Genomic DNA, 27,248 nt, shown 5'->3' on the forward strand with positions numbered 1-27,248 from the left:
TGCTGGGAACTTGCACTATGCTTTATTGTACATTTGTTTCGGTGTAAAATTGGCTTCAGTTTTGCTCTATAATGTTCTTAATCCAGTCAAAATAGCTGCAGACTTTGGTGTAGACACCAGGAGAGTTACGGAGTGCACACATTCGACCCCAGGAGACCACTCCATACAGCTTTCCATTGCAGACCAGTGGTCCACCAGAATCAGCCTGTGAAAACAAGAGGTACATCAGTGCATGAAAGTACTTAAAGGATAAGACCACTAGTAATTGCATATTGTGTTCACTTGTGTGGATCAAACCACCTTCCAGCTTCTATAAGTAAATATTCAACAGAGTACCTCAAAACCTGACTAAAAAAGATATAGATGCGATAAATTTAAATTATTAAACAACTTTATTTTAGTTATATCTTACTATATATTTGTATATTTTAAATATCATGCTGATGTAGTACTCCTACTAGCTAGGCTGCTAGGACAATTTTGTTTTTAGGTCCCCCTTTAAGGATCTACCTGTGGAGATTGGGTGGCAGACAGCTCCAAGGACTCCTTGTGAGCAAGGATCTTCTTGGGGACAGAGTTGCATAGATGCGAAGGGGAACCAGTTGCTAACAATTGCCATTATAGCGTACATACATACTGCAATCCCCAGCTACCTCCCTTCAGAGGTAAGGGCTATACTTGGGCACTAAAACTTTCAAACAAAGCATAGTAGCCTAACAAGATAGTCATGGCAGGGACAGAGCCGGTGCATCAACAGGGGCCATGACTATTCTCATGGGTCCAAAAGACCCCTAACACACATGGCAAGTAGGCAAACCTGCCAAACTTAAACTGATTTTTTAAGGAAGTAAAGAAGATGGTTAAATAGCAGGACATTGTTCCTCAGTATCAGTTAATGTACAATAAATTATACCACATATAAGCTTCCAGAGGTATAGTGACTAGTGATGGACGAACTTCCGACGGGATGTTTCGCGAACGCGGCCGATAGTTCGCGAACCGGAACGTTCGCGACGGGCCCCATTGACTTCAATGGGAGGCGAACTTCGCAAACCTACAGGTCAAATTTGTAGCCACAAAATAAATAATAGCTGTGCAAACATAGTCCCACCACATGGCCAATGACATAACACATTTATGAGGTGAATCTGGGATCGACAACTACAAGCATTCTTTTTTTATATGGGAAATTGTTGTGACAATTCAGGACTGTGAAGCGCATGAAGGCAATGGAGGAGAGGGAAGGTCAGGGACCAGGGTAGGCAAAGAAGAGGGTGCAGGAGATGATCACCAGCAGCGTGACATACAGCAATGACACCTGCACCGTGATAGAGTCATCTGACAACAGCACCGTGATAGAGAGCACTGACATCAGCAGCATGACATAAAGCACTAACACCAGCACCGTGAAATACACCACTGACAGCAGCACCGTGATAGAGAGCACTGACATCAGCAGCGTGATATACATCACTGACACCTGCACCGTAAGCAGCCCCAGGAGGAAGTCAGCATAGCACAGGGATGGTGGGAGCCCCTCATAATGAGCATAGCACAGGGATGGTGGGAGCCCCTCATAATGAGCATAGCACAGGGATGGTGGGAGCCCCTCATAATGAGCATAGCACAGGGATGGTGGGAGCCCCTCATAATGAGCATAGCACAGGGATGGTGGGAGCCCCTCATAATAAGCAGCCCCAGGAGGAAGTCAGCACAGCACAGGGATGGTGGGATCCCCTCATAATAAGCAGCCCCAGGAGGAAGTCAGCAGAGCACAGGGATGGTGGGAGGCTGGGAGCCCCTCATAATAAGCAGCCCCAGGAGGAAGTCAGCACAGCACAGGGATGGTGGGAGCCCCTCATAATGAGCATAGCACAGGGATGGTGGGAGCCCCTCATAATATGCACAGCAGAGGTACAGCCCCAGGAGGATGTCAGCACAGCACAGGGATGGTGGCAGCCCCTCATAATAAGCAGCCCCAGTATAAATATGACACCGCTCAACCTCTTCAAAGAGGAGGGTACGGGCATATAGTACGGTGTGCTTTTTTTGGACAAGGAAGTGAGCCAAATCAAGAAAGAAGGTCTGTGTGCTCGATTTAAAAAATTGTTTATAGACATATACATGGTCTACTGGTCACATGTGTTGAATTCCTCCGAGATCCATGCCTCATTCATTTTTAGAAATGTGAGGTAGTTAACACTGTCGTGAGCTAGGCGAGTATGCTTATCGGTCACGATCCCCCCTGCTGCGCTGAACGTCCTTTCGGACAGGACACTGGATGAGGGGCAAGCCAACAGTTCGATTGCAAATTGGGCAAGCTCTGGCCAGAGGTCAAGCCTGCCCACCCAGTAGTACAGGGGTTCATCACTCCTCAGAGCGTCCACATTGGCCGTTAACCCGATGTAGTCGGACACCTGACGGTCTAGGCGTTCCCTGATGCTGGATCCGGATGACACCTGTCGATGGGTCGGCTGAAAGAATGACCTCATATCCGAAGTCACCAACACATCTTCAAACCGGCCTCTTCTTGCAGGCGCTGTTGGATTGGTACCCACAACTCCTTCTCTGGGAGTGAGAATTTCTCCTCTGCCAGCGCACGCAAAAGCAGAATGCAGCATTTCTCGAAGCAAGGCCTGGAAGTGCTCCATTCTGCCAGCCCTCTGTGACGGCGGTAACATTTCCGCCATTTTGTGTTTGTACCGGGGGTCTGAGTAAGTTGCCACCCAGTACTGGTCCTTCACCCTTATGCTTTTTATACGGGTGGTCCCTATTAAAACACTGGAGCATGAAGGCCCCCATTTGCACTAAACTGGAAGCGGTGTGGTGGCCTGGCTCCTGCTCATCATCCAGTATAATGTTGTCCTCTTCATTCTCCTCTCCCCATCCACGCACAACAACAGGGGTCCCAGAAAGGTTTAAAGCATGCTCTTCTTGCTCCTCCTCATCCGCCCCGGCATCATCCTCCTCTGACTCCTCTTCAGACTCCTGTTGTTGACTTGTCTCAGATAGAGTAGCCCCCCCTGGGAATTCATCCAGCATTGCGACTTCCTCATCTTCCCGCTCCTGCTCCTCCATAGCTTGATCAATGACATGACACAATGCACGCTCCATAAAGAAGGCATAAGGTACCATGTCACTGATGGCGCCATGGCTGCGACTGACCAGTTTGGTGATCTCCTCAAATGGGCGCAGAAGTCTGCATGCGTCGCGCATGAGCAGCCACTGGCGCGGTGAAAAAAACCCTAGCTCCCCAGAACCTGTTCTGCCGCAGAGTTCATACAGGTAGACATTAACTGCACGTTTCTGCTGGAGCTGGTTGAGTTCCATCTCGTCGGGCAATCGCAAATAAGACGTCTGACCGGCAGATTGTGTCGCCGCTGAATGTCAGCAAGGCGAGCCATGGCCATGTAAGATCTTCTGAAATGGGCCGAGATTTTCCTTGCCTGCCGCAAGATGTCCTGGACCCCAGGGTATTTGACAAGGAATCGATGCACGACCAAGTTTAAGACGTGTGCCATGCATGGCACATGCGTGATTTTGCCCTGTTTCAATGCGCTAAGCAGATTGGCACCGTTGTCACACACCACTTTACCAACTGTCAAATTGAGCGGTGTTAGCCACTGATCTGCCTGTGAACGCAAAGCTGAAAGGAGTGCCGGGCCAGTGTGGCTCTTGGCTTCCTGGCACAACAGACACAGCACGGCATGGCAACGTCTCACCTGGCATGTCAAATAGGTTCTGGGGAGCTTGGGCGGCGCAGCGGAAGAGACGCTAGCAGCGGAAGAGATGCTAGCAGCAGAAAAGGAGGAGTCAGCCGAGGAGGAGAGGGAGGAGGATGGAGTAGGAGGAGGAGGAGAAGAAGGGCCAGGCCTGCATGCAATCCGTGGCGGTAAAACCAAATCTACACGGGTGCCACGGGTTACATGCTTGACGGCCGTCAGAAGGTTCACCCAGTGGGCAGTAAAAGTGATATACCTTCCCTGCCCGTGTTTGCTAGACCACGTGTCTGTGGTCAGATGTATCTTGGCACCAACACTGTGTGCCAGAGATACATTCACTTGCCGCTGAACATGGCCATATAGCTCTGGGATGCCCTTCTCTGAGAAATACTTCCTTCCTGGAACCTTCCATTGTGGTGGTCCAATGGCCACAAATTTGCGAAAGGCCTCCGAGTCCACCAGTTTATATGGCAGTAGTTGGCGGGCTATGAGTTCTGACAAGCCAGCCGTCAACCGTTGGGCAAGAGGGTTATCCGGCGTCATCATTTTTTTTACGCTCGAACATTAGGCCCATGGAAGCCTGCCTTTTGCAGAAAAACGTGAGCTTGGCGTGATGGAAGGTGGAGTGGAGGACAATTGTGAGGAGAGAGGAGAAGGAGAAGTAGAAGACGAGGCTGGACGGTGAGAGCCTGGAGTGTGGCTTTGTGTGTTCCGTTGCTCCCACTCGGCTCGGTGATGGCTGCTCATATGCCTTCTTAAGGCGGTTGTCCCTAGGTGAGTGTTGGGCTTACCGCGACTAATGCGTTGACTGCAAAGATTGCAGATGGCAACGCTATTGTCAGCAGCGGACACGTTAAAAAAAGCCCACACTGCGGAGCCATGTGCCGGTGTCCTGGGAGCGCCAGATGTGACCGTACATGGTCGATGACTCGCTCCTGATACATTTGCAGTCTGCTTTGTCCCTCCTGTGCAATGTAAGTTATTCCTGCTTCTCCTCCCTATCTGCTGGTCCATATCTCCCTCTGAACTCCCCTCCTCTTCCTCTCTTGTGGGCACCCACGTGACATCACTAGACACGTCATCATCAACGTCACCTTCCCCACCGCTATAAGTAGAGATCTCGGAGTAGGCAGCAACACCGGGGACCAACCTCCTCCTTGGGCTGATCTGGGTACTGTCGTCTGACTACTGAGTAGCGGTTGTTGCTACCTCCTCTTCCTGATCCAATACCAAGAGTGGCTGCGCATCAGAAATGTCTTCTTGATATGGATCGGAAAATAATTCCTGTGACTCAAGCGGAAGGTATGTGGTGGTGGTGGTGTTGTTGGTGGTAGTGTCTTTGGGGGTGCACATAGAGAGTGAAGAAGAGGGTGCAGATCGAGAGGATGAGGAGGGTGCAGAAGAGTAAGGTTGAGCGAGCCACTCAACCAAGTCTGGTGTGTCCTTTAAAGTAATTGAACGCACCTTCTGCAACTTCCCACTTTGGCTCAAGCCTGTTGCTCCTGCCCTACCCCTACCACCCCTGCGGAAGGGCCTGCCTCTTCCTCTGCCTGTCATTTTTTAAATGACCCTGTGACAAAACTCTCAGTCCCTATACCGATAAAGGACTGCTGCAGTATAGGGCAGCGGTCAGCAGTAGTGCACCTCAACCCTATGTATTGTGAACCTATACCAGTCCTTATAGAATGGCAGACTGTACCTCACTCAACCCTATGTACTGTAGAACCCTAGACAGACCAAGTTACCAGTCCTTATAAAGGACCTTTGTGGAACAAGTAGGTTGTGAGTGATTAGCAGACTGTACGTCAGTCCCTATACCGATGAAAGACTGCTGCAGTATAGGGCAGCGGTCAGCAGTAGTGCACCTCAACCCTATGTATTGTGGACCTATACCAGTCCTTATAGAATGGCAGACTGTACCTCACTCAACCCTATGTACTGTAGAACCCTACACCAGGTTATTACCAGTCCTTATAAAGGACCTTTGTGGAACAAGTAGGTTTGAATGATTAGCAGACTGCAGCAGAAGGGCAGCAGTCAAGTATAATATTCTTTCTATATTTGGAAGAAAGAATATTATACGTGTACAAGCCTATTACCATACCAGTCCTGAAAAGAACCTTTGTGGAACTAATAGTAACAGCTACTGATTAAACTGACCCTCACTGCCTCACACACTGCTTCCTGCCTGTCCCTATATAAACTGACAAAACAGAGGCTACTGGAACAATAACTGGAATCGCACTTTTGTGGACCTGATAGTAACAGCTAATGACTAAACTGACTGTCCCTACAGCAGACACACCATCCTGTCCCTTTCTTTGAACTGACAAAAGACGCTCAGGCTGCTGCAACAATCAGTAGCAAAGCAAACCTATATACACCTAACACCTATACCAGTCCTGAAAAGAACTTTTGTGTACCAAATAGCTAGCGATTTGGGTCACTGCAATCTCTCCCTGCTCCACACAGCAACCTCTCCCTATAGTGACAGAAGAAAGAATGTAAAATGGCCGCCGGATCGGGTGTATTTATAAGTTAGGGGGAATGTCCAAGTGTCCATGTGCTGTAATGTCTCAATTGGCTGTCCTGTACCCCATGATGGATGTGTCATCATAGGTCAAAGTTCTTTTACATAGTAAAAACACGGAAGTCCGCCGGGCGAACGGCGGCAATAGTCCGCCGGTCGGGCGAATCGCGAACAGCCGAAATTCGCCATGAAACGACCGCCGGGCGAACCGTTCGGCCATCACTAATAGTGACTTTTTGTACAATGTTTATTTGTATGAGTGGTGCTGCAATTATAACATGAAACATAGTGGGTATCAATTGAATAGGAAGAAGTCCGCATTCCACAGAATATGCTCCCATTGAGCCTGGTCCTGCCAACTCCAGCCTTGCATTACAACTATCACTCCAACTTTTCTTTTATTTAAATTGGAATTTAACACTCCTATCTCCTCTATTGCGTGTTGCATGAACCTGATATTTCTTCTTTAGGTTCCCTGCAGCCAGCGGCGGATCCAGGGGGGGGGGCAACGGGGCAATTGCCCCCTCCGAGAATATGGCCAGCGGGTGCCAGCGCGACCGGTTCCACGGCTGGTTCCGCGGGTACCAGTGCGGCCGGTTCCGCGGGTACCAGTGCGGCCGGTTCCGCGGGGTACCAGTGCGGCCAGTTCCGCGGGTACCAGCGGCCGGTTCCGCGGGTACCCGTGGCCGGTTCCGCGGGTGCCAGCGCGGCCGGTCCCGCTGGTGACTGGCTGCGCTGAGTGGACGGGTGAGGGGGGGGCAGCTGGGTGGCTTAGGAGGGCTGCTGGCCAATCAGTAAGCCAGCAGGCAGGGGAGCAGGGAGATGACATCATCTCTCACTGCTCTGCATCCCTCCAGTTCCGCCCTCACTGTGCAGGAAGCTGTGTGAAGCAGAGAGATTACATCATCTCTCTGCTGCCTATCTTCACTCTGGACTTAACAAAAGAACACCTTAGCAGAAAAGTGACACAGTAGGTGACAATCCGCAATGTGTGGCAGGCTACGTGGCAATCCGCAATGTGTGGCAAGTGACAATCCGCAATGTGTGGCAGACTACGTGGCAAGTGGCAATCCGCAATGTGTGGCACGTGACGTGGCAAGTGGCAATCCGCAATGTGTGGCAGGCTACGTGGCAAGTGACAATCACCAATGTGTGGCAGGTGACGTGGCAAGTGACAATCCGTAATGTGTGGCAGGCTACATGGCAAGTGACAATCAGCAATGTGTGGCAGGTGCCGTGGCAAGTGACAATCCGCAATGTGTGGCAGGTGACATGGCAAGTGACAATCCGCAATGTGTGGCAGGTGACGTGGCAAGTGACAATCCGCAATGTGTGGCAGGTGACGTGGCAAGTGACAATCCGCAATGTGTGGCAGGCTACGTGGCAAGTAACAATCCGCATTTGGTGACAAGTGACGTGGCAAGTGACAATCCGTGTTTGGTGGCAGGCAACATGGCGAAAGACACCCTCAGGGCCCTCACTGATTCTGCATTATGGTGAGTTGAACCATTTAATTTTATATTACAATGTATTAATAGAAATAATGCGCTTAAATCATCCTGACACCATAACAGCCATGGTGCCGTAATGATTGAAGTGCCAATACCAGCCATTTCCCATATAAATTGCCCCCAAAAACACATATTTTATAGAAGTGCCCCTCCCGAGACTAGACTCTGGATCCGCCCCTGCCTGCAGCTCCCTTCATTTAGCTCATTACTCCTAATACTTGCCTGTGGGCTGTGGCCACCTTTTTTTGCATAACCACAGAATCAGTTTGAACAGGAATGCCAATCTACCAGACCAGTGAGACATTCACGCTCTTACAACTTTAAATGAATTCTTACAGGATCTTATCAGACTTTTCCATGACTTATGGGAGAAAGACCTCCACGTTACACTCTTCTCATAGCCCCCTGCCCAATCCTACAGCATTTTTAGATTTTTAAGTTCACAGCATTGTTCAGATATTCACCAACTGTACCTCCCCAAAAACTCTGCTATTTTTCAAACTGTACCATAATACATTCTCTCTAAAGACCTACAAGAAATCAGTAATAAGATACTTAGTTAACTTGACCAGCTCCTACATTCTTGCTATGCTGAAATCCCCTTTGCCTCCACTTTGCTGTGTTGAGGCTATCAGACTCATGGAGGAATTAACTAGTTAACTTAAGGGCATGGGTGCCAAGTTCTGTAACTTGAATCTGATCTATCCATCTGCTAACCTTTCATCCTTAACATCATCTATCACCTTTGAGACCTTTTGAGCCCTTCATCAACAAGGCTGATTCTGCCCATTTTGTTCCTCATTTTATGCTTAAGAGATGGTAGATATTCCCGCACAGTGCACCCTCTATCTCCCTATCTACGGTATATGCCTCCATCCTGTTGTAGCTTCCTCCCTTTTTTTTTTTCAGTCAATGGCAAAAGGGATCATACAGCATATTATACAGAATGAGCAGTGGGAAAGGGAACGTACAACATGGTATACAGAATGAGGCATTGCAGAATAGGGAATATAAACAAGACATACAGGATGAGATTGTGTATTATATGGAACAATATATTGTGAAATAAGCAATATACATGTAGCCCCCTCTAGTTAGTGAGGTGCTAGCGTGAGGTTTTTCTCTGGTGCCATAGGTAAATTTAGGCAGGCCTAGCTACTTGCTGGGCCTGTTTGATTTGATTCTGGGCTGGGAGTGGCTCAGTAGGCAGCGTCACTTCTTGGTCACCTCCCTTTTCCCTCTAGAAAGTGCTGCCTGTTGTATCTTGGGGAGCCCTGACCAATCCCCAAATTGGATTGGCAGGGGGAAGGCCTCCTCAAATACCTGTGGTCAGCCTAGCTGGGGAGGAGTTGTCAGGTGGAAGAGCCTGAGTGAGAGAATGTGGAGGCTGTCGGGGGCCCATGGGGAGCTCGCCAGTCTGGGGGGTGACCCTGGGTTGGGACCCAGGTGCATCCAGGAGGAGTGAAGAGATCCTGGAAACAGAGGCATGTGAGAGAGGACAGGGGGAGAGAACACTTCTAAGACTCTCCAAGGGGGACTACTGGTCGCAGCCAGGAGGGCTGGTGAGTGAGCACAGTTGGGAGGACTGGGGAGGCATGTCTGAGAGAACTGGGAGATTTCAGTTTGAGAGATGGGTGCAGAACCAGAAGAGTGGACTGTGGGAAGGGCAGTGGAAATGGGTCTTTGCAGACAAGCCTAGCTGGTAGGGCCTGAAGAGAGCTATCTGGGAGTGGTAGCTGAATAGAGGGCAGCTAGCACCTGAACTATTTCTACACCACAGGAGCCCGAGGTTCCTGCCCGCAAAAGGCAATTCATTGAAGCCTGGCTGAAGCAGTGTCAGGCCTACCCATATGGTGCTAGCTAGTCTGTAGGAATGACAGTCTGCAGCAAGGGAAGTGCTGGTGGAGGAACAGTCTGCAGAAAGTGAGGTTCTAGAGGAGGAATGTTGTACAGCAAGTGTTCATGCTGGAGAGAAGATTGAGGTGTATTTACAGGTTGTGTACATAGTAGTCCCAAATAATTGCTCTAAAATCTACAATTGATAGCTCTAAAATCTCCAGTTGATTGTAACACAATTCTTGGGCATCCCAAATTCCTATCCACGTTTAATCCCCTAAATAAAACAAAACAAAAAGCAACAGACTGGTTTATGCCTCTGAGTGACTGAGAAATGGATGTTTGGCTGAGCAGGGTGACGAGTGAACCACTACTTCATCAACCTCTACAGGGTCATGGCTACATACAGTGGGGTAACTGTTTTAAGATTTGTGGAATAATGGAGATTACAGATTTGCATATGGAATGAGGATTGTGGCCTTGGAAATGCACAGCATGGCAGGCAAATGAGAGAAGAAACGGGGAATAAATGGTATGGCATACAGAACAAGGGGTGTGGAATAGGGAATGTACATTATGGCATTTGCAATGAGGCACTGTGGAATAGGGAATGTGCAAAATTTAAACACACAACATAAAGCAGCGTTAAAAAACACACAAAGTCAAATACAGAGTGTGCATTGATATATAGAAGAAAAAAGTACAATTAAGATAATTAAGTCCACATATGCCGTAGTCTTACACTGTTGAAGAGCACTGTAATAAGTGAGATTAGTCCAAAAAGGGTTCAATGCCACAGATAGGCAGGAAAGCTGTCACCAAACCTCCATGAGTGAAAAAGAGCCGCCCCCTCTAGATTAAACTCTTACCAGCTCTATCGGACGATCTCTTCACGGATCAGACTGCAGCGGGAGACTAGATTACATGCTAATGGACTCCTTAAAAGAATAAAAAAGATACAGCTCCATAGCGTAATCTTTTTATAGTTGTATTTTAATGATTCTTGCCCCCTTTTAAGAATCGCACTTACAAACAATTAGAATAAAGCAAGCATAATATGTTTCCAGTCAATGTACCAATAGGAATCCTGCAGGTGTCTCCTACTGCACTCATCACCGCTCTCTGGTGCTGCTGATAACCCCCGATAGGCGTGCTGACTTCAATATTGGGCATCGTATGGCCCCACACTGAAACGTTTTGTCATCCTGACATCATCTGAGGGTGTAGCCACACAGCAAGACTTATCGGCTTAAATAGCCAATGGTTAAACAGTGTTAACCGTTCATAGTTGTGAACGTCTACCGATCAGGATGTCTGCACACTTCAACCGATCGTGTTATCTCTGAGCCCCATAGAATGACAGTATTCATACAAAATTTGAAAAGATTAATAGGAATACACAAAAGAAAACAGTCAAAAAATTCCATAGGGATTTAGGTGATTTCAGGAATGATTTAGTGTATCTGTGGTAGAATAAAGTTATCCCCTTGATAGTTCCTACAATTATTAATTCCCCTCAGATCAGAATGGGACAGAATAATCATACCCTAGAGGTTCCCTCTACACTTCGTAACCCTCCCTATTATTCTGTGTCCCAACCCCATAATGGTAGGCATAGGGGTGGCAGAGGGAGAGGGGAGAGGGGAGGATTTAGAGCTAGAGGAGGCTCCCAGTATAGGGAACCATTTACATATAACGAGTATCAGTATTCGGTGCCCACTCATACCAGATTTGACCCCCTTATCCAATATGACGAGTGGGGGAACATTATGTCTCCACGTCCTTTTTTTAGGGCGGGGGAGTTTTTTTTGGGGATACTGGGGAACCGTCAGAGGAAGACTACCGGGTCCATCAGGTCCCCCTTCCAACCAGCAGGGTTGGTGGAAGCCCTAACACGAGGATAGATTAAACACCCATAGGTAGTATTAAGAAGGGAGGGAGAGGCTGTAGAGCTGGTCGGAGGATCCAATCTAAACAAAAAAAGGAGGAGGGAGGTAGAATAATGGGTATATATAATCTCAGTAAAGTAGAATTGACTCATAAAGAGATTAATATTTTGAACTGAACTAAAATTTTAGTCTGGACTAAAGTGTGCCCAAAAAAAAACCTTTAAATAAATTTGATATGTATGTGGATATACATAAATATATAAGAATAATTTAAAGAAATATTGTGACAGGTATAGACAGAGGCTTGAAAAAAAAAAACGTAGTTTAACCCAGCCAGCTCTGTAAATCAACATGTAGAGGTTTTTAGGACTCTAGTATTAAAAGATCTAGAGCATATAGTCCCTAAGGAAAATATAAATGCTAGACACATCCAGGAAGGCATTGAACAACTTTAGGATAGAAATAATAATATTATCTGCCTGGCAGATAAGGGGGGGGGGGGGGGGTGTATTTTAGATAAAATATTTTACGACACCCAATTGAGTAATATGTTGGCAGAAGATGATACTTATGTAAAGCTGAGGTCTGATCTCACTTCGGCTTATCAGAAAGACCTGCAACGATTAGTCAATTTGGGATTTGACAAAAGGGTGCTTAATAAAACGTAAAATAAATATTTAGTACCAAGTTTTTGTAGAACTCCTACAATATACACCCTGCCAAAAATACATAAAGACCCTATTAATCCCCCCAGCACGTCCTATTGTGAATAGCATAGGTTCAGTAACAGCGAGACTTGGTCAGTATTTAGATACTTTCTTACAAAAAAGTGCAAAAAACTTTTTACAGTTAATTAAGGAAGTTCATTTATCATGGGAAAAGGAAGTGTATATGGTAACAGCTGATGTGTCATTGTTGTAGACCATTATTCAGCATGATGATGCCTTACTTCTACTAAATTGAGCTTTAAGCCAAAGGGATGATATACCTTTTGAACAAAAGATATTTTTGAGACAGGTATTAGATTTTTGCCTGTCTCATAATTATTTTTGGTATAATCATAATTTTTACTCACAGAAAAAAACAGGTGCGATGGGCGTGGTAAGACAAATTTGTGTTTGCAAAAAAGAAAGAAAGAGTCTACTTTTTTTTACAAAAGACAGTGGCAGGACTACCAGGGTCGCAGCAGTTGCACTTGCGACTGGGCCCTGGAGTTCTGCCACTGTGAGGGGGACTTCAAGACCCAGCATCTCCCCCCTACAACTCTGGCTGTCAGTTTGGTATGCAGTGGGGGGAGGTGGGAAGGGCCGATCGGCCACTCTGTGGTGCCCACGAGTGGCGTGATGTCCCTGGGGCTAGTAGTTCTCTTCCCGAGTGTACACAGTGGAGAGGGGAGAAGTCTTTGACCTGAACATGTATCACATTTTTCCCTTTTCAGAGTCACTCTGCTTGTACATTCTTGCTGATACATGCCTGGGTCAGAGGCCCCTCCCCTCTCCACTGTTTACACTCGGGAAGAGAGTTACTAACCCCATAGAGGTGCTCAGCTGACACCAGCCAGGTACATGGAGAACCTCTGGAAGGGGGCGGCTGTCTGGGGACCCTGAAGTAAGGAAGAGGCTCTCTGGGGACCTTGATGTAAGGAGGGGGTCTCTGGGGACCCTGATGTAATGAGGGTTGATCTCTGGGGACCCTGAAGTAAGGAAGAGGCTCTCTGGGACCCTGATGTAATGAGGGGGGCTCTGAGGACCCTGATGTAAGTGGGAGGCTCCCTGGGAACCCCTATGTAAGCAGGGGATCCACACTCAGATATGAAATTATATATATATATATATACATACATACACACGTATATTATATACATGTGTATGCCCTCCCAAGCATATGACTCTCTTTACTTCCCTGCTATGGGCTCTAGCCCCTGATATTTTGTAGACCTAGCAATGCCCCTGGTGGAGACCCTTCATGGTTTCTTGCACTGCAGATTCTAGTTATGCCTCTGACAAAAGATATATACATGATTTTTTTTTTCATTTGGGAAGGAAATGAGATCGCCCTGCAAGAGAGAAAACAGATGGATATATTTAACCACTTTAGCCCCAGAAGATTTTACCCCCCTCTGACCAGAGAACTTTTTACAATTTGGCACTGTGTCGATTTAACTGACAATTGCGCGGTCATCCAACGCTGTATCCAAACAAAATTTGCATAACTTTTTTCCTACAAATAGAGCTTTCTTTTGGTGGTATTTGATCACCTCTGCGTTTAGGTTTTTTTGCGCTATAAACAAAGAAGAGGGACAATTTTGAAAAAAAAAAATATTGTTTCTACTTTTTTTGCTATAATATACCCAAATTAAAAAAAAAAAATTCTTCATCAGTTTAGGCCGAAATGTATTCTTCTACATATTTTTGGTAAAAAAAAAAAAAAATTACAAAAAGCGGTTGATTTGCACAAAAATTATAGCATTTACAAACCATGGGAAAGATTTATGCCTTGTTTTATGGCATTTTTTTTTACCAGTAATGGCTGTGATCTGCGATTTTTAGATGTACTGCGACATTGCGACGGACAGATCGGATACTTTTGACAAGTTTTTGGGACCATTGACATTTATACAGCGATCAACACTATACATATGCACTGATCACTGTATAAATGTCACTGGCAGGGAAGGGGTTAACACTAGGGGGCGATGAAGGGGTTAAATGTCTTAGTAGGAATAAACATGTCTCCTCTCCCCTGACATAACAGGGATTTGTGTGTTTACACACACAAATCCCCATGCTTGAAGTTGTGCGCGTGATCGTGGCACCAGCCCCACACATTGGGTCCCCCAAAGTGCAGCGGGCGCACACGCCCTCTGGTGGCTCTTAAAGGGAACCCTGTACCCGTATGGGGTTTCGTGCAGGGGTACCATTCTGCCCCCTTAAAATGATGTGTGTCGGTCGGGAATCGGTTAATGTACACATTAAAGTCTGGTGGTATGAATATAAAACTAGACATTAATTGTTACGTTAGCAATTACTAATCAACTTTAGGGAATATGATGTTATGGACAATTGAATTATTTCTAGGATGATTGGATTGGAGAGGTTTATTGATTACCAAATTGAGTGTATTATCAAATTGAGAGTTTATCATGAGGTTATTTTAAGCTATTCACTGTTTTTGATTACGTTTTATTATTTCATGAATTATAATATATGTGGGTTGAAGTCAAGCTATAGAATGCTGTCATTTCATATGAATTTGACATTTATGTTACTTTGAGTTATGCATTGTGTGCTATGTCATATAAATGAAGAGGGCATATGTTTATTTTTTTTATTTTAATTTTAAATATCCCCTCTTGTTTCGGTGCAGAGTGGTGTCTGTGCGAAACAGAGGGTTAAATTATTTGAATGATCTCTGGTGCTTGGAGATATCCCGATTGGTTGATGTGTGGTGACATCCCGATCAGTAGACGTTCAATATAGGCTGTGAATGGTTAATGCTGTCCAATCAATGGCTAGATAAGCCGGTACGTTGTGTCATGTTGCCACACCCTCGGATGAGGTCGGGATGACGAAACTCGTTAGTTTGAGGCCATGCGACAACCAATACTGACACCAGCACCCCAATTGGGAATACCAGCAGCACCAGAGAGTGGTGAGGTGAGCGGGAGGAGACGCCTGCAGGATTCCTATTTGTACATCAACTGGAAACATAATATGCTTGTTTTATTCTAATTGTTTTTAAGTGTTAAAAAGGGGGGGGGGGTTTGATTCCAATAAAACTTTAAAAATGAGATTACGCTATGGAGCTGTCTCTTTTTTTCTTTGGATGAGTCCATTAGCATGTGATCTACCCTTCCCGCTGTAGTCTGATCTGTGGAGAGATCGTCCAGTCAAAGATCTGTTGTTTATGCTTTTGACCAAGCTAGAGCTGAGCTAGAGTTCAATCTAGAGGGGGCGGCTCTTTTTCACTCATGGAGGTGTTGGCGACAGCTTTCCTGCCTATCTGTGGCATTGAACCCTGTTTGGACTGATCTCACTTATTACGTTGCTGTTATGTGGCCTTAATTATCTTAATTGCACTTTTTTTTTTGGTATTTGACCTTGTGTGTTTTTTAGTGCTGATTTATGTTGTGTGCTTAAATGTGTTTAAGAGTACTTACCATTGATAGGTTTATATAGTATGGTGCAGGGAATGAGGTGCTGTGGAATAGGCAATGTATGTGGTTGCTTACCAAATGCGGGCTTGCAGAATAGAGAATGCACAGCATCGCATATGGAATGGGGAATGTACATTGTGATATATGAAATAAGGCATTGCAGAAAAGAGTATGCACAATACAATGAGCACTTATAAAGCACCTTCGATATGGTTTACTAAAAATGACTTACTGTACTTCTGCTCAGCTGTCCCCATTCTGATCTATATAAGTTTGTGCGGGGCACAGTCAGACTCACAACCCAGGAAGATCTCCTGTTCTGCCAGGTACACTGGGTTGCCTGACTCCTTCCAGACCTCTATCAGCATGGTTCCTACACAGGACCTGACATCTCATCAGAGCATAACGGTCATTTGTAAACACAGAAGCTGGCAGAGGAAGTCTTCCACTACTCACTTCCTCTGCAAAATATGTCATCAGTCTGAGTTACAGATGAAGTGAATAGGTTAAGACTTCCTATTCCAGGTTCTATGTTTACACATGACAGCAGCAAACAGGTGAGCTAATAAATCCTGTGTGGTACTGTACTGATAGAGGTCTGGAAAGTGCCAGGAGGCATGTGACCCTCCCAACCTCAGTTAACAATGCTGTGCCAAGGCAAATATCCCTACTCACTCCCCCCCATCCTTTTCATCTTTGGCTGTGATCATGAATATACTCATCTTAGGAGGAGAATACTCTGCATTTCAAAGTCCTGCACTTGCCTCATATTAACAGAGAAGAACGAGGGGAGTAAAAGCACAACACTAACAGCTGCTCAAATAACAGAACGCCGAGCACCAGACAGACAGTAAAGCTGGACTACACCCTCCTATACTTTACAGCCAAGGAAGCTGCCATGTTAGCTTCTGTTTGATCTGCAGTTACTATGGCTTTACAGTTCAGTTGAGAGCATAAGCAACTGTGGCGGTTATCGTTCACAGCATATCTTGAATACAATTGTTTTGCAAAACAGTTAAATTAATGGGTTCAGTTCTGCTTTAAGTGACACAACTTACCCCTTCTGGTCCTGACCAGGCCCTTCTCTGCCCTGGGCTCCATAGACCAGGCAGTAGTTCTGCCATTGGTCCTATAGCAGTCATATGGTTTGCTGTGGATATTCTTACTATTCTAAACATACAATATAAAGACATTTATGAATATTCATAATTCTATATGTTTTCAATACTTACTGCACATGCGTCTTTGCCACCTTCTAGAAAACCAGCACAAAACATATTTGTAGTGATCATGTTTGAATAAGAAGCTTTACAGCTGGAGTCCGACAAAACAGGGAGATCAAGACACTGTAATTTTGTAGCATATTGCACTGAAAAAAAATAATGAAAGTTTAATATATTATCAGCTACTACACAATGCCATATCATTTAAAGTGATTATAACACTCCCTTCCTGATCCTCTTCTTCTGGGGTGCCCCGTCCTCTCTTCATCGGGTGCCCCCCATGAAAGCTGCTTAGAATGCATAGAATGCATTACAGTGGAGTTCTGAAGAAAACAAAAATGGAGTCAGCAGCTACAAATACTGTAGCTGCTGACTTTTAAAATAAGGACACTTACTTGTCCAGGGCACCCTCGATGTCCTCACCTGAAGCCCGCCTGTGCTTCGGCTCCCAGGTGCAGGCATCAGCATCTTCAGTAAGGGAACCAGGCTTAACAGCCTGGTTCCCTACTGTGAATGTGCGAGCCACGCTGCGCATTCTGAGTGGTCCATGCTGTCTTCTGGAACCTGTGTGTCTCTCAGAAAACAGTGGGAGGGATGGATTAGGGGCCAGACATAGCGTAGATCACCATGGAATCGGCAGCGATCTTTCACCGTAAGTGGGAAAAAATACCTGTATTAGACAGGTATATGCTCCCCCTCTCCCCTGAAAGGTGCCAAATGTGACACCGGGGGGAGGGGAGGGGGGGAATCTGAAAAGTGGAAGTTCCATTTTTGGGTCGAACTCCACTTTAAGGTGAAAAACCTTAAAGCTTTACAAACCACTTTAGGGTAAAAGTGATGTTATACGCAACATTTTTACAAAATCATTTACATTATTCTGGGAGAGAACAAGAGCCATTTTTCTTCTAAGTAAGTATTTTAATTAAAGTGGAGTTCCAGTTAAAACGGTTTTGTTCAGTTTTGCATAGTGTGAGGGAGGGCTAGAGCCTCAAGCAAACTTGTATTTAGGTTTGTGTCCCCAGATCCCCCCCTCCCCCCCGACTTATGGTCCTGGTGATGAAAATATAAAGATAAAGACCTGACAGAATATACAGAATATATAACCTTTCCCCCTTTACTAAAATCATAGCAAAAACACTGGCAGAAAAAGGGGTTGATTTACTAAAACTGGAGAGTGCAAACTCTGGTGCAGCTTTGCATAGAAACCAATCGGCTTCCAGGTTTTTTATCAAAACTCAAATGAACACACTGCAATTAGAAGCCGATTGATTACCATTCACATCTGCACCATATTTTGTACACTCCAGTTTTAGTAAATCAGCCCCAAAGTGTGGCAAAAATACGTCAAGGAACCAGAACAATAAACCAGAGACAAAGAAGCCTACATTTTGCTTAGAGAGCAAACTGCCCTTCCAGTTCTCATGTTGATGTGGGTTTCCAATTTGGGCTGATTTATGTTAAATAATCTTATACTTTCATGAGGTTATATTTGTTGTTAGAAATATATTCATATACAATGTTGGGGAATGGTTGAGGTATTAGTTTTACTGGTGGTTGTCTTGAGGGGCATTATGAATGTTGTGTATTATTCTAATTCTTGTAGGGAATGAGGTTCATGGGTTTGCCTTAAGCCCCATACACACGATCTGATTTTCTGCTGATTTTTGTCTTGAGATTTACCAAAACCACGTAGTGCAAGGGCCTGCCTGATTGCATACACATTGGAACTTCTAAGGCCGCGTACACACGCGGGGACTGTTCGCTCAACTTTGTCCGTCAAACAGTTTCAGCGAACAGTCCGCTCAAAATTAGCATGGACGGACTTGCCCACACACGACGAACGAACAGTTTGCTGAAACCGTGCGCGATGACGTGAACGGCACGTACGACGGGACGGAAAATACGACGTCCCATACACTGCATTACAACTTTCGGCGTGTAAATCCTTTCTGAGCATGCGCGGAACTTAGTTTGACGAACAAGCCTACACACGAGGGGACTGTTCGCTGAAACCAAGTTTCAGCGGACAGTTTTTCGGAATTTCCGAAAAACTTTGTTCAGCAGACTGTTCGCTGAAACTGTCCGCTGAAAGCCCACACACGGGCGGACTGTCCGCCGAAACACTGTTCAGCGGACAAAGTTGGGCGAACAGTCCCCGCGTGTGTACGCGGCCTAAGGTTTGACCTTATATTATATGGTTTTGGTAAATCTGAAGGAAAAAATCAGCAGAAAATCTGATAGTGTGTATGGGGCTTTAAGTGATGTTATTGGTAACGGAGTAGGACTATTGTATAATACATTTTTGAAATTACCTCGTTATAAAGGGTAAGATTATTTAACTATAGACTGAGGTGGTTTTGTTGGTTTGCTTTGGAACAATATTTAGTTTTATGTTGCCCGTTGGTGATAGCCCCTTCTTACAAAGCCTGACATTGCAGCACATTATGGGTTAAGTAATGGTTAGACTTTGGGGAAACCTACCAATTCTAAGTCAGTAAATTAAACATACTGGTCTTCCCTCCAAGTGAAGTGCAAGCTCTGCAACTAATATTGTAATATAATGCCTATAAGATCCTATTTTACACATACAATTATTTTTAAAAGGATATTCCTACAGTGCAAGAAAGAGGGGCAGAACTCTGGAAGCAAAGTAGCAGCATCTACTCTAGTTTGGACAAATCCTCTTCAAGTTCAGTATTAACTCAATAAGTAAATTTAATCGGTGCACATGTGCATGCATTATTACAATAGGAACAGATTTTTACTTGCTTTTGGAATTGTTTGAGAACTTTAAAGGTGTTGTCTGAAAGTTTTTTACTTTAATGCATTCTATGCATTAAAGTGAAAAACCTTCTTTGTTGCAGCACCTCCCCAGACCCCTCCCCCCTTTTCCTTATTTGAGCCCATTCCAGCACCTTGCACAAGCCTAGTGGCTCCAGCCAGCTCCAGCCGCTGACTCTCATCTCATTGGACAGATTGATAGCAGCAGGAGCCATTGGCCATTTCAATCAAATCCAGTGACATGGGAGCACAGGGCATGGCCCGAGTCCCACTGTCTGTCAATGGACGCAGCAGCATGACTTGTGAGCCTGCCCACACGGGTGTCTCCAGGGAACGTGTGCCTGGGGGCAATCAAACAAGAAAACCTGCTGCTTCAGGTGAGACCAGGAAGCCTAATGATCCAGTGGGTGCCCGCCCCGGTTTGCCTCTGCACACAATGAAATAGAAGAAATGGCCGCACATCACTGTAGATCAAAATCCTTTATTAGGACATCCCAATACTACAAGAACAAGAGTGCTGGGTAGACGCCTTTCACACACACTTCACGTGTGCTTATTTATTATCCTGGGGGCACCCGATGAAGAGGAGGGGCCAGGAGCGCCAGCGGGGGATCCCAGAAGAGGATGGCTGCTATGTGTAAAAACCCTTGCACAGAGCACATAAGTATAACATGTTTGGTAATTTTATTTAAAAAAATTAAGCTTTACAACCACTTTACACGTTTTTGTGTGTGCTTATTGAATTTAACCATTGACATGTTGTTATTTTCCTTGCTAATATATCTCTAAATCCAAATCTAAATCCAAACACAAAAATGTAATAAATACTAGCTTACCAGTCCTTAGATGCCACATTTTTTCAGGGTAATGACATTTTCTGAAAATGCAGAACAATTCCTGTAGATTTAGTCAGAAATTTGGTGCTTTTTCTTTTTTCTTTTGTGTACTGCCAAAGAGGTCTTTATAGCCCAAATTAGAAGTGCAGCCTAGGGTGACAATGTTGCTCCTCTCTAGGTGCAATATAGTATGTGAATGTTGTCACTCTAGGCAGGGGCGGACTGACAACTCATGGGGCCCCTGGACAATAGGAGATTATGGGGCCAAATCACACAGGTTACACATACATGTACACACAGTATACACAGATATGTTTCTATTGGCTGAGAAGGTATTGGAGAGGTGGGGCAGCTATAATCTCGGGATTTTTAGACCAAAATAATGTCAGCAAGGGACATTTCAGATGGCAGATGTAAAAAAAACACAGATTTTTACATACTGCCCCTGGTATGACTGAGGCTTGCAACCCTGATGGGACCCCCTAGTGGCTTGGGGCCCTCAGGCCGTGCCCGAGTTGCTGAATGGTCAGTCAGCCCCTGACCCTAAGACAGATGTGTGTTATTGGCAAAATTGCCAGGTGGAAATAAAAACTGAAACAAGAAAATCATTGCTGGCATCACATCTGAGGACTGGTAACCTGTAAAACTGTTTATTACTCTGTTTTGGGGTTTAGATATTCTTTAAGGTAACCCAGGCCTGCTGACTGGACAGTAAAGGAGCAGCAGAACACTGATGAGTCGGCATTCTCCTTTCAGTATGTTTGTAGTCAATACATGTGCAATTAAACATAGTCTCACCCTTCCTCTTCCAATCTCTACCCAGACATCCCAACCTGCAAAAAACAATTTCAGGGAGGTGGTGCTCAGCCTTGTTGGTGTGCTTTGGTGAGATATCAGGGTTCTAAACAGACCCTGACATTTCACCCTTGAGACAAGGAAAGGGACTGAGAACAGAGATTCCTCAGTTCTTTTCTCAGCACTGAAGATGAATGGACAAGAGACAGCATGTCAGAGAACCATCGTAACAAACGTTTGTTCCCGTATGCCAGCCACCAATCTTCGTTCCTCCAATGCAAACGTGCGCACTTAACGACGTAGGCAAGAACAAACGAGTCCCGGACCAAGCATGCGCACCCACGCGAACAGGTGTGCGTGTGCATGCGCACACGGTCGCCAACTAATCATGGCACACGGCACCCTATTTAAAGGAAGAGCTTACTCGGTGTCAGTGCTGGATTGTCTTCAGCTTGTTCCTGTGTACCCCGTTGCTGTCTTGCTTGATTGATCCTGATCCTGAACACCTGGCTTCGCTTGACCACTCTCTCGGATTATCCCTGCATCCTTAATAGAAAAACTATTCCTGCGCCAACCAAACGAATAAATCAAATACTGCTGCACACACTGAGGGAAATGTCAGAATCTAAGTCAGTAAATAGAGTAAAAGATAGTGATGCGCTGTACATAAATAATAAAGTGCAAATGTGCTCTGTATGAGAAACACTAAAAGCACTGAAGGAGGCAATACTTGTAGTATACAAACATAAAATAAGGTGCAAATGTCACATATTATCCATTAGATTGAAACGATGATAAACTATTAAAATAAAATATGCAAAAATATTAATGATAGTAATAAGTCCTTTTCAGAAGTGAATAAAATATAATAAATGTGTCCGTAAAGGGTTCCTTTTGGTAAATATATATACGGTGCAGCATATCTAGTGACTGTATATCAACAAACAGAAATAAAGTGCTAATGCTGGTGATCACTTTCTGCAATGTAGTGCTGATTATAGGTGGCTTCTTATCCTCTGTGAAGCTTAATATATGGGTTTCCCCTTACCTTACTGCTGGAAGGTAACAGCATGTAAATATTTGTCTTTGGTATGGAAACCGTTGTAAATATCCTGGTGGTCATCCTATATTGGCGTCTCCGGCTCTTCTGGTGTATGAGTCCTGGTTACAATCAGCATCCAGTTTTAATTCCCTGGAGGTCTCTGGAGCGGGTGAGCCTCACCAATAGGTCATGGGCAAATGTAAAGAACAGGAGGATATTAATATTTAAAAAAAAAATACTACATTAACAACAGAATAAAGACAGGTACTCACATTGAAGTGTATCAAACTGGCAATAATAAAAACGAGCAGCGAGTTAGCCCATGTCACTTCCAGTATCTAGTATTCTCAGGGAATATTTGATACTGGAAGTGACATGGGCAAGCTCGCTGCTCGTTTTTATTATTGCCAGTTTGATACACTTCAATGTGAGTACCTGTCTTTATTCTGTTGTTAATGTAGTATTTTTTTTTTTAAATATTAATATTGAGCATTCCTCCTTTTCTTTACATTTGCCCATGACCTATTGGTGAGGCTTACCCGCTCCAGACACCGCCAGGGAATTAAAACTGGATGCTGATTGTAACCAGGACACATACACCAACAGAGCCAGAGACGCCAATATACGACGACCAGCAGGGGATTTACAAAGGTTTCCATATACTATTTACATGATGTTACCTTACAGCAGTAAGGTAATAGAACACCCATATATTAAGCTTCACAGAGGACAAGAAGCCACCTATAATCAGCACATTGCAGAAAGTGATCACTAGCACTTTATTTCTGTTTGTTGATATACAGTCACTATATGAATGAATGAAATACTTGTATAGCGCACAATGCGAACTGAATCACCTCTAGGCGCTGTGGCGAGCTTTGATCATCTGCTAAAAGAGGAAGGTCTTGAGTTTTTTCCTAAAAGCCTGGTGATTTTCTTCCAGGCTGCACCGTATATATATTTACCAAAAGGAACGCTTCATGGACACATTTGTTATATTTTATTCACTTATGAAAAGGACTTCTTCTTATCATGAATATTTTTGGATGTTTTATTTTAATATTTTATCATAGTTTCAACCTAATGGATAATATGTGACATTCGCACCTTATTTTATGTTTGTATACCACAAGTATTGCCTTCTTCACTGCTTTTAGTGTTTCTCATACAGAGCACATTTGCACTTTATTATTTATGTACAGAGCATCACTATCTTTTACTCTATCCCTGCATCTGTGTCTGCCTCTGCTACCTACATCGACCCCATCTTGGACTTCTGACTGCGGTTCTGTCTCCTGATCTTGTACTCCACTGCCAGTCTGTTGCCAACCTCCGCCTGTCCCTGACTATGAACTTGCTTTCCGATTATGTAGTTCACTGCCAGCCTGTTGCCAACTCCTGCCTGCTCCTGACTCTGCAAGTGACCTTGTTAGACTTTTCCTGGACCAGTCCAGTGATCAGTGTCTCACCTCCTACACAAAGGCTTCGGTGTTCTTGATCTTCAGCCACCTATCTGCAGGCACCTGCACCTTTCCGCTGCCCTAGAAGTTCCTGTCTCAACCTCCAGGGGTGCTAGGACTGGGACCCTGCAAGAGGCCGCCTTCATCATTTCGGACTCCGCTGTAAGGCACATGACACAGCGGCTCCTGTCCATTCATAAACTGAAGCAGAGTAAACCTAGTTTAATAGGAGCAATCGCTCACTGTGTCCAATTCAGAAAAGAACGGGGCCAATAAATTGCATATTTACTGGTCCCTTCCTCCATTCTTCATCCTGACCAATCCCCTCGGCATGACAGGAAGGAAGCCGGCTGTGGGGGATGAGGGGGCGGAGGAGGAGGACAGTGAGCCAGAGCAGAACGGGGGGCAGTGGGGAACATGGAGGGGGCTGTAGAAGGAGAAGAGGGAGCCAGAGGAGTGGCCAGAGGAGCACACAGGGGACTGGAGGAGGATAGAGTGCCGGAGAAAACGGGAGGTGGGGGAGGACACGGAGGTGGGCTGGAGAAGGGTACGGAGGGGGGCTGGAGAAGGGCACAGAGGGGGGCCAAAGGAGAAGTCAGAGGAGAAGGACACAGGAAACAACCAGGGATGATTGGGAGGGATAGCTGTGAACACTGATCCCCCTGTATAGCTTTTTAGCCAACAGCTATGGGGAGGGAGAGAAGGGGAAGCGGTTGTCAGCTAAACAGCTTTACAGGGAGATTGGTGTTCACAGCTGTCCCCCCTGCTGCACTGCTTGTTAACCAGGGAACCATCCAGGATAGGCCCTGCAGCCAGGAAATTGGGAGGCACTTGTGGGTGTCTGGGAGCTGCAGCAGAAATGCGGTAGAGTCCCATGCAGGTCTGATATTAAAACATGCATTAACTGCAGCTGGTGTTTATTATTGAATAAAGTCCAGTTTTAAAACAATTATTCTTTAAAACCCAGAAAATTAGCTTACCTCCAAAGATTTTCATGTTTCCCCAGCCAGACACCAGACACTGACTTCCTGCCGTTGGACAGGAAGTGGCTATAGAGATGGGTTGGACATACTGGTTGAATTGGGCAGGCTTAGCTAGTTTGACCAGCATGAAATCATGATCAGCGGATTCCTCATCATAGAGAGGGTGTATTATAGCATCTTCCACCTGGATACGCTGTTCCGTTCCCTCTTGTATAGTAACATCATGTTCCCCAAGGTGAGCAATGAAAGTTTTGGGCCTGTATAAGTTGGATATGAGAATAAAGAGGAGCTGTAGCTATCAAAATTTAAATAATTAAAGGTGGCTACAGATAATGTGCAAAATGTAGAGGATTTCTATCAATTAATTTCATGGCAAAACACGGTGTATAAATAAGGTGTAAGGTGTGTGACTGTGTTTTGCTACCTCCATTTTTTTTTGGTAGCACAAAATATGGTACTCTAGGCCACTGTGGGTTGGCTATAAAAAAAAAAGCAAAAAAAAATAAAAGCTCCTTTGAACACGACCCAATAAATATTTCTCTTTTGATAGTAAAGAAATACTTGATCACACCGCTAACCTTATTCTACCAGCTAAATAATGAACTTGTTTCCTATCATTATACTCTATTCTGTTTTCAGTATCTCATGACTTTGTGGCTACTGCCACTACTAACAAGCATCGCAAATAAAAATACAGGTGATATATTAAATAAACCATAGAGATAAAATGGCAGCTGGGTTTGTGGGCATAGCGCTATGTGTGAATGGATTATTCATTATTTTTTTAATCATTTGAAAATGTAAACTATATGAATAAAAGCCAGCCATTGCTGGCAAACCTTCCAGTCCTAAATGGATAATCCAAACCTCTCTAGCTTCCATTTTTACTAGCTCACTTGGCCTGTTAAAGAAGTAGAAAAATAATAAAATTGTGTGCAGGATCAACAGGTAATACAACTGAGGTGTTAATGTTAATAATAGACTACATTAAAGATATATATTTTTTCATTTTGCCCATAGCTACTCTTTTAGGTAAAGCATAAAGTGGACAGTGGATTTCCCATTGGTCTGATTATTCAGACAATTATATATTCCCTTTTTATAGCCGACATAGTATTCTCTGATCCTATTCAGGAGCCAAAACTATTTCAGCCCTGGGCCACTGGCTTGATCTGTATTGCCAAGTATTAGAAAAAATTATATATAAAGTTGCGCTGAATATACGTGAAATCTATAGTGTAAAGAGTAATGAAATCCAATATAAATTATATATAAAACATGAATCAAAAATTGCCAAGTATTACCAATATACAAAGAAGAATCTCGGAACTTACGGCTGATAGCAATGAGCTGCTGATATGATCCACCGTGATGAAATCAGGGATCCACCACACCATTGTCCTCCATTGTAGCTGATGTAAACTTGCCAAGGTTGGGAATGGCGGGTACATTCGTAGCCATTAATAATCTTATTGTCGTCATACTGAGGAGCAGCAGCTGCAAAGGAATGAAAAAGAGTTTATTTACAAATACGTGGTGGAACAGAAACCTAAAATGTGCTACCAACCTTTGGGAAAGTTAAAATTTTATTCCCACGTGCCAAAAGCCTTTATTCACATTTCCTTTGACCCTTACTTCTATGTTCAGCCAGCATGGGTAAACAAAATACTTCCAGGTACTTGGGGTATGAATGCTCATGCATGCTGACTCTATGTGCTAGCACTGGGCAAATCATGAAGGGCAAGGCCTGTCTCATCGGGAGAGTCTATAACCTTGGGTCACCTACAATTTGAAATAACTAGGTGCAGGGCAGCTTCTCTTGTTTCCAGCAGCTGTTTGGTGTGAAGAGAGGGAGTGAAAGACGGGTCAGTGTGTGCTTCTGGAGGGAAGGGGAGGGAGGTTAAGGATTACAATTCACCTTTTGCTTTGCTATGAGAATTATGTTAAAGAGTCTGCTTTTTGAGAATGCATCATCATCCAACCTCCTGCCTGAAAATCAGATGCCCTGGGCATGTCTGTGTCCCATCAGGAATGCAACAGAAAGTGAGTGGAAATCTCCCACCCCTTATCTTTTGTTCTTACATCAAATTTAAAATGTTGGGTTTCACAACAGTTATATCTTGGTATAAATGGTGCCTAGGATAAATAAAGATGGCTAATCTACCTAGCAGACACACATACAGTAATACGAACCTATTAAGATGCTAATACTTCTGCATTCTATTCAAAACAGAAAAAAGTTTTGGATATCCCTACACTAAAAGATCACACAATTTATGGTTTCAGCTGCAACAGAGATGATATGAAGTGTAATGTGATTAGGTTTTACCTGCAAGCCCCAGGAACAAGCATATCCAGATATAAAGCATAGTGAGCTGGTGGTAACTCTTCTTTTTTGAATTGATGGAATTTTGAATGGACCGTTGTCAGCTTAGGACAAGGTTTATAAAGGTCTGCATTGCGAGCAGATTGTCCATTCCCATG

At 44.6% G+C, this 27,248-nt stretch overlaps 1 protein-coding gene across 1 annotated transcript; it reads right to left on the minus strand.

Moving 5' to 3' along the window:
- Nucleotides 1-27,248, minus strand: LOC143933990 (trypsin-like). Its single transcript, XM_077457216.1, has 5 exons — nucleotides 27,094-27,248; nucleotides 26,099-26,261; nucleotides 24,762-25,021; nucleotides 16,877-17,013; nucleotides 1-205 (listed from the first exon to the last, which is right to left on the minus strand). Exons 1-5 carry the CDS (start codon nucleotides 27,131-27,133, stop codon nucleotides 56-58), a joined length of 750 nt encoding a protein of 249 aa, XP_077313342.1. The 5' UTR covers nucleotides 27,134-27,248; the 3' UTR covers nucleotides 1-55.

This window comes from Lithobates pipiens, unplaced genomic scaffold, assembly GCF_037356315.1.
Source record: "Lithobates pipiens isolate NorthernLeopardFrog02 unplaced genomic scaffold, aLitPip1_a1.2 Scaffold_27, whole genome shotgun sequence".
In the NCBI taxonomy this organism is placed as follows: domain Eukaryota; kingdom Metazoa; phylum Chordata; class Amphibia; order Anura; family Ranidae; genus Lithobates; species Lithobates pipiens.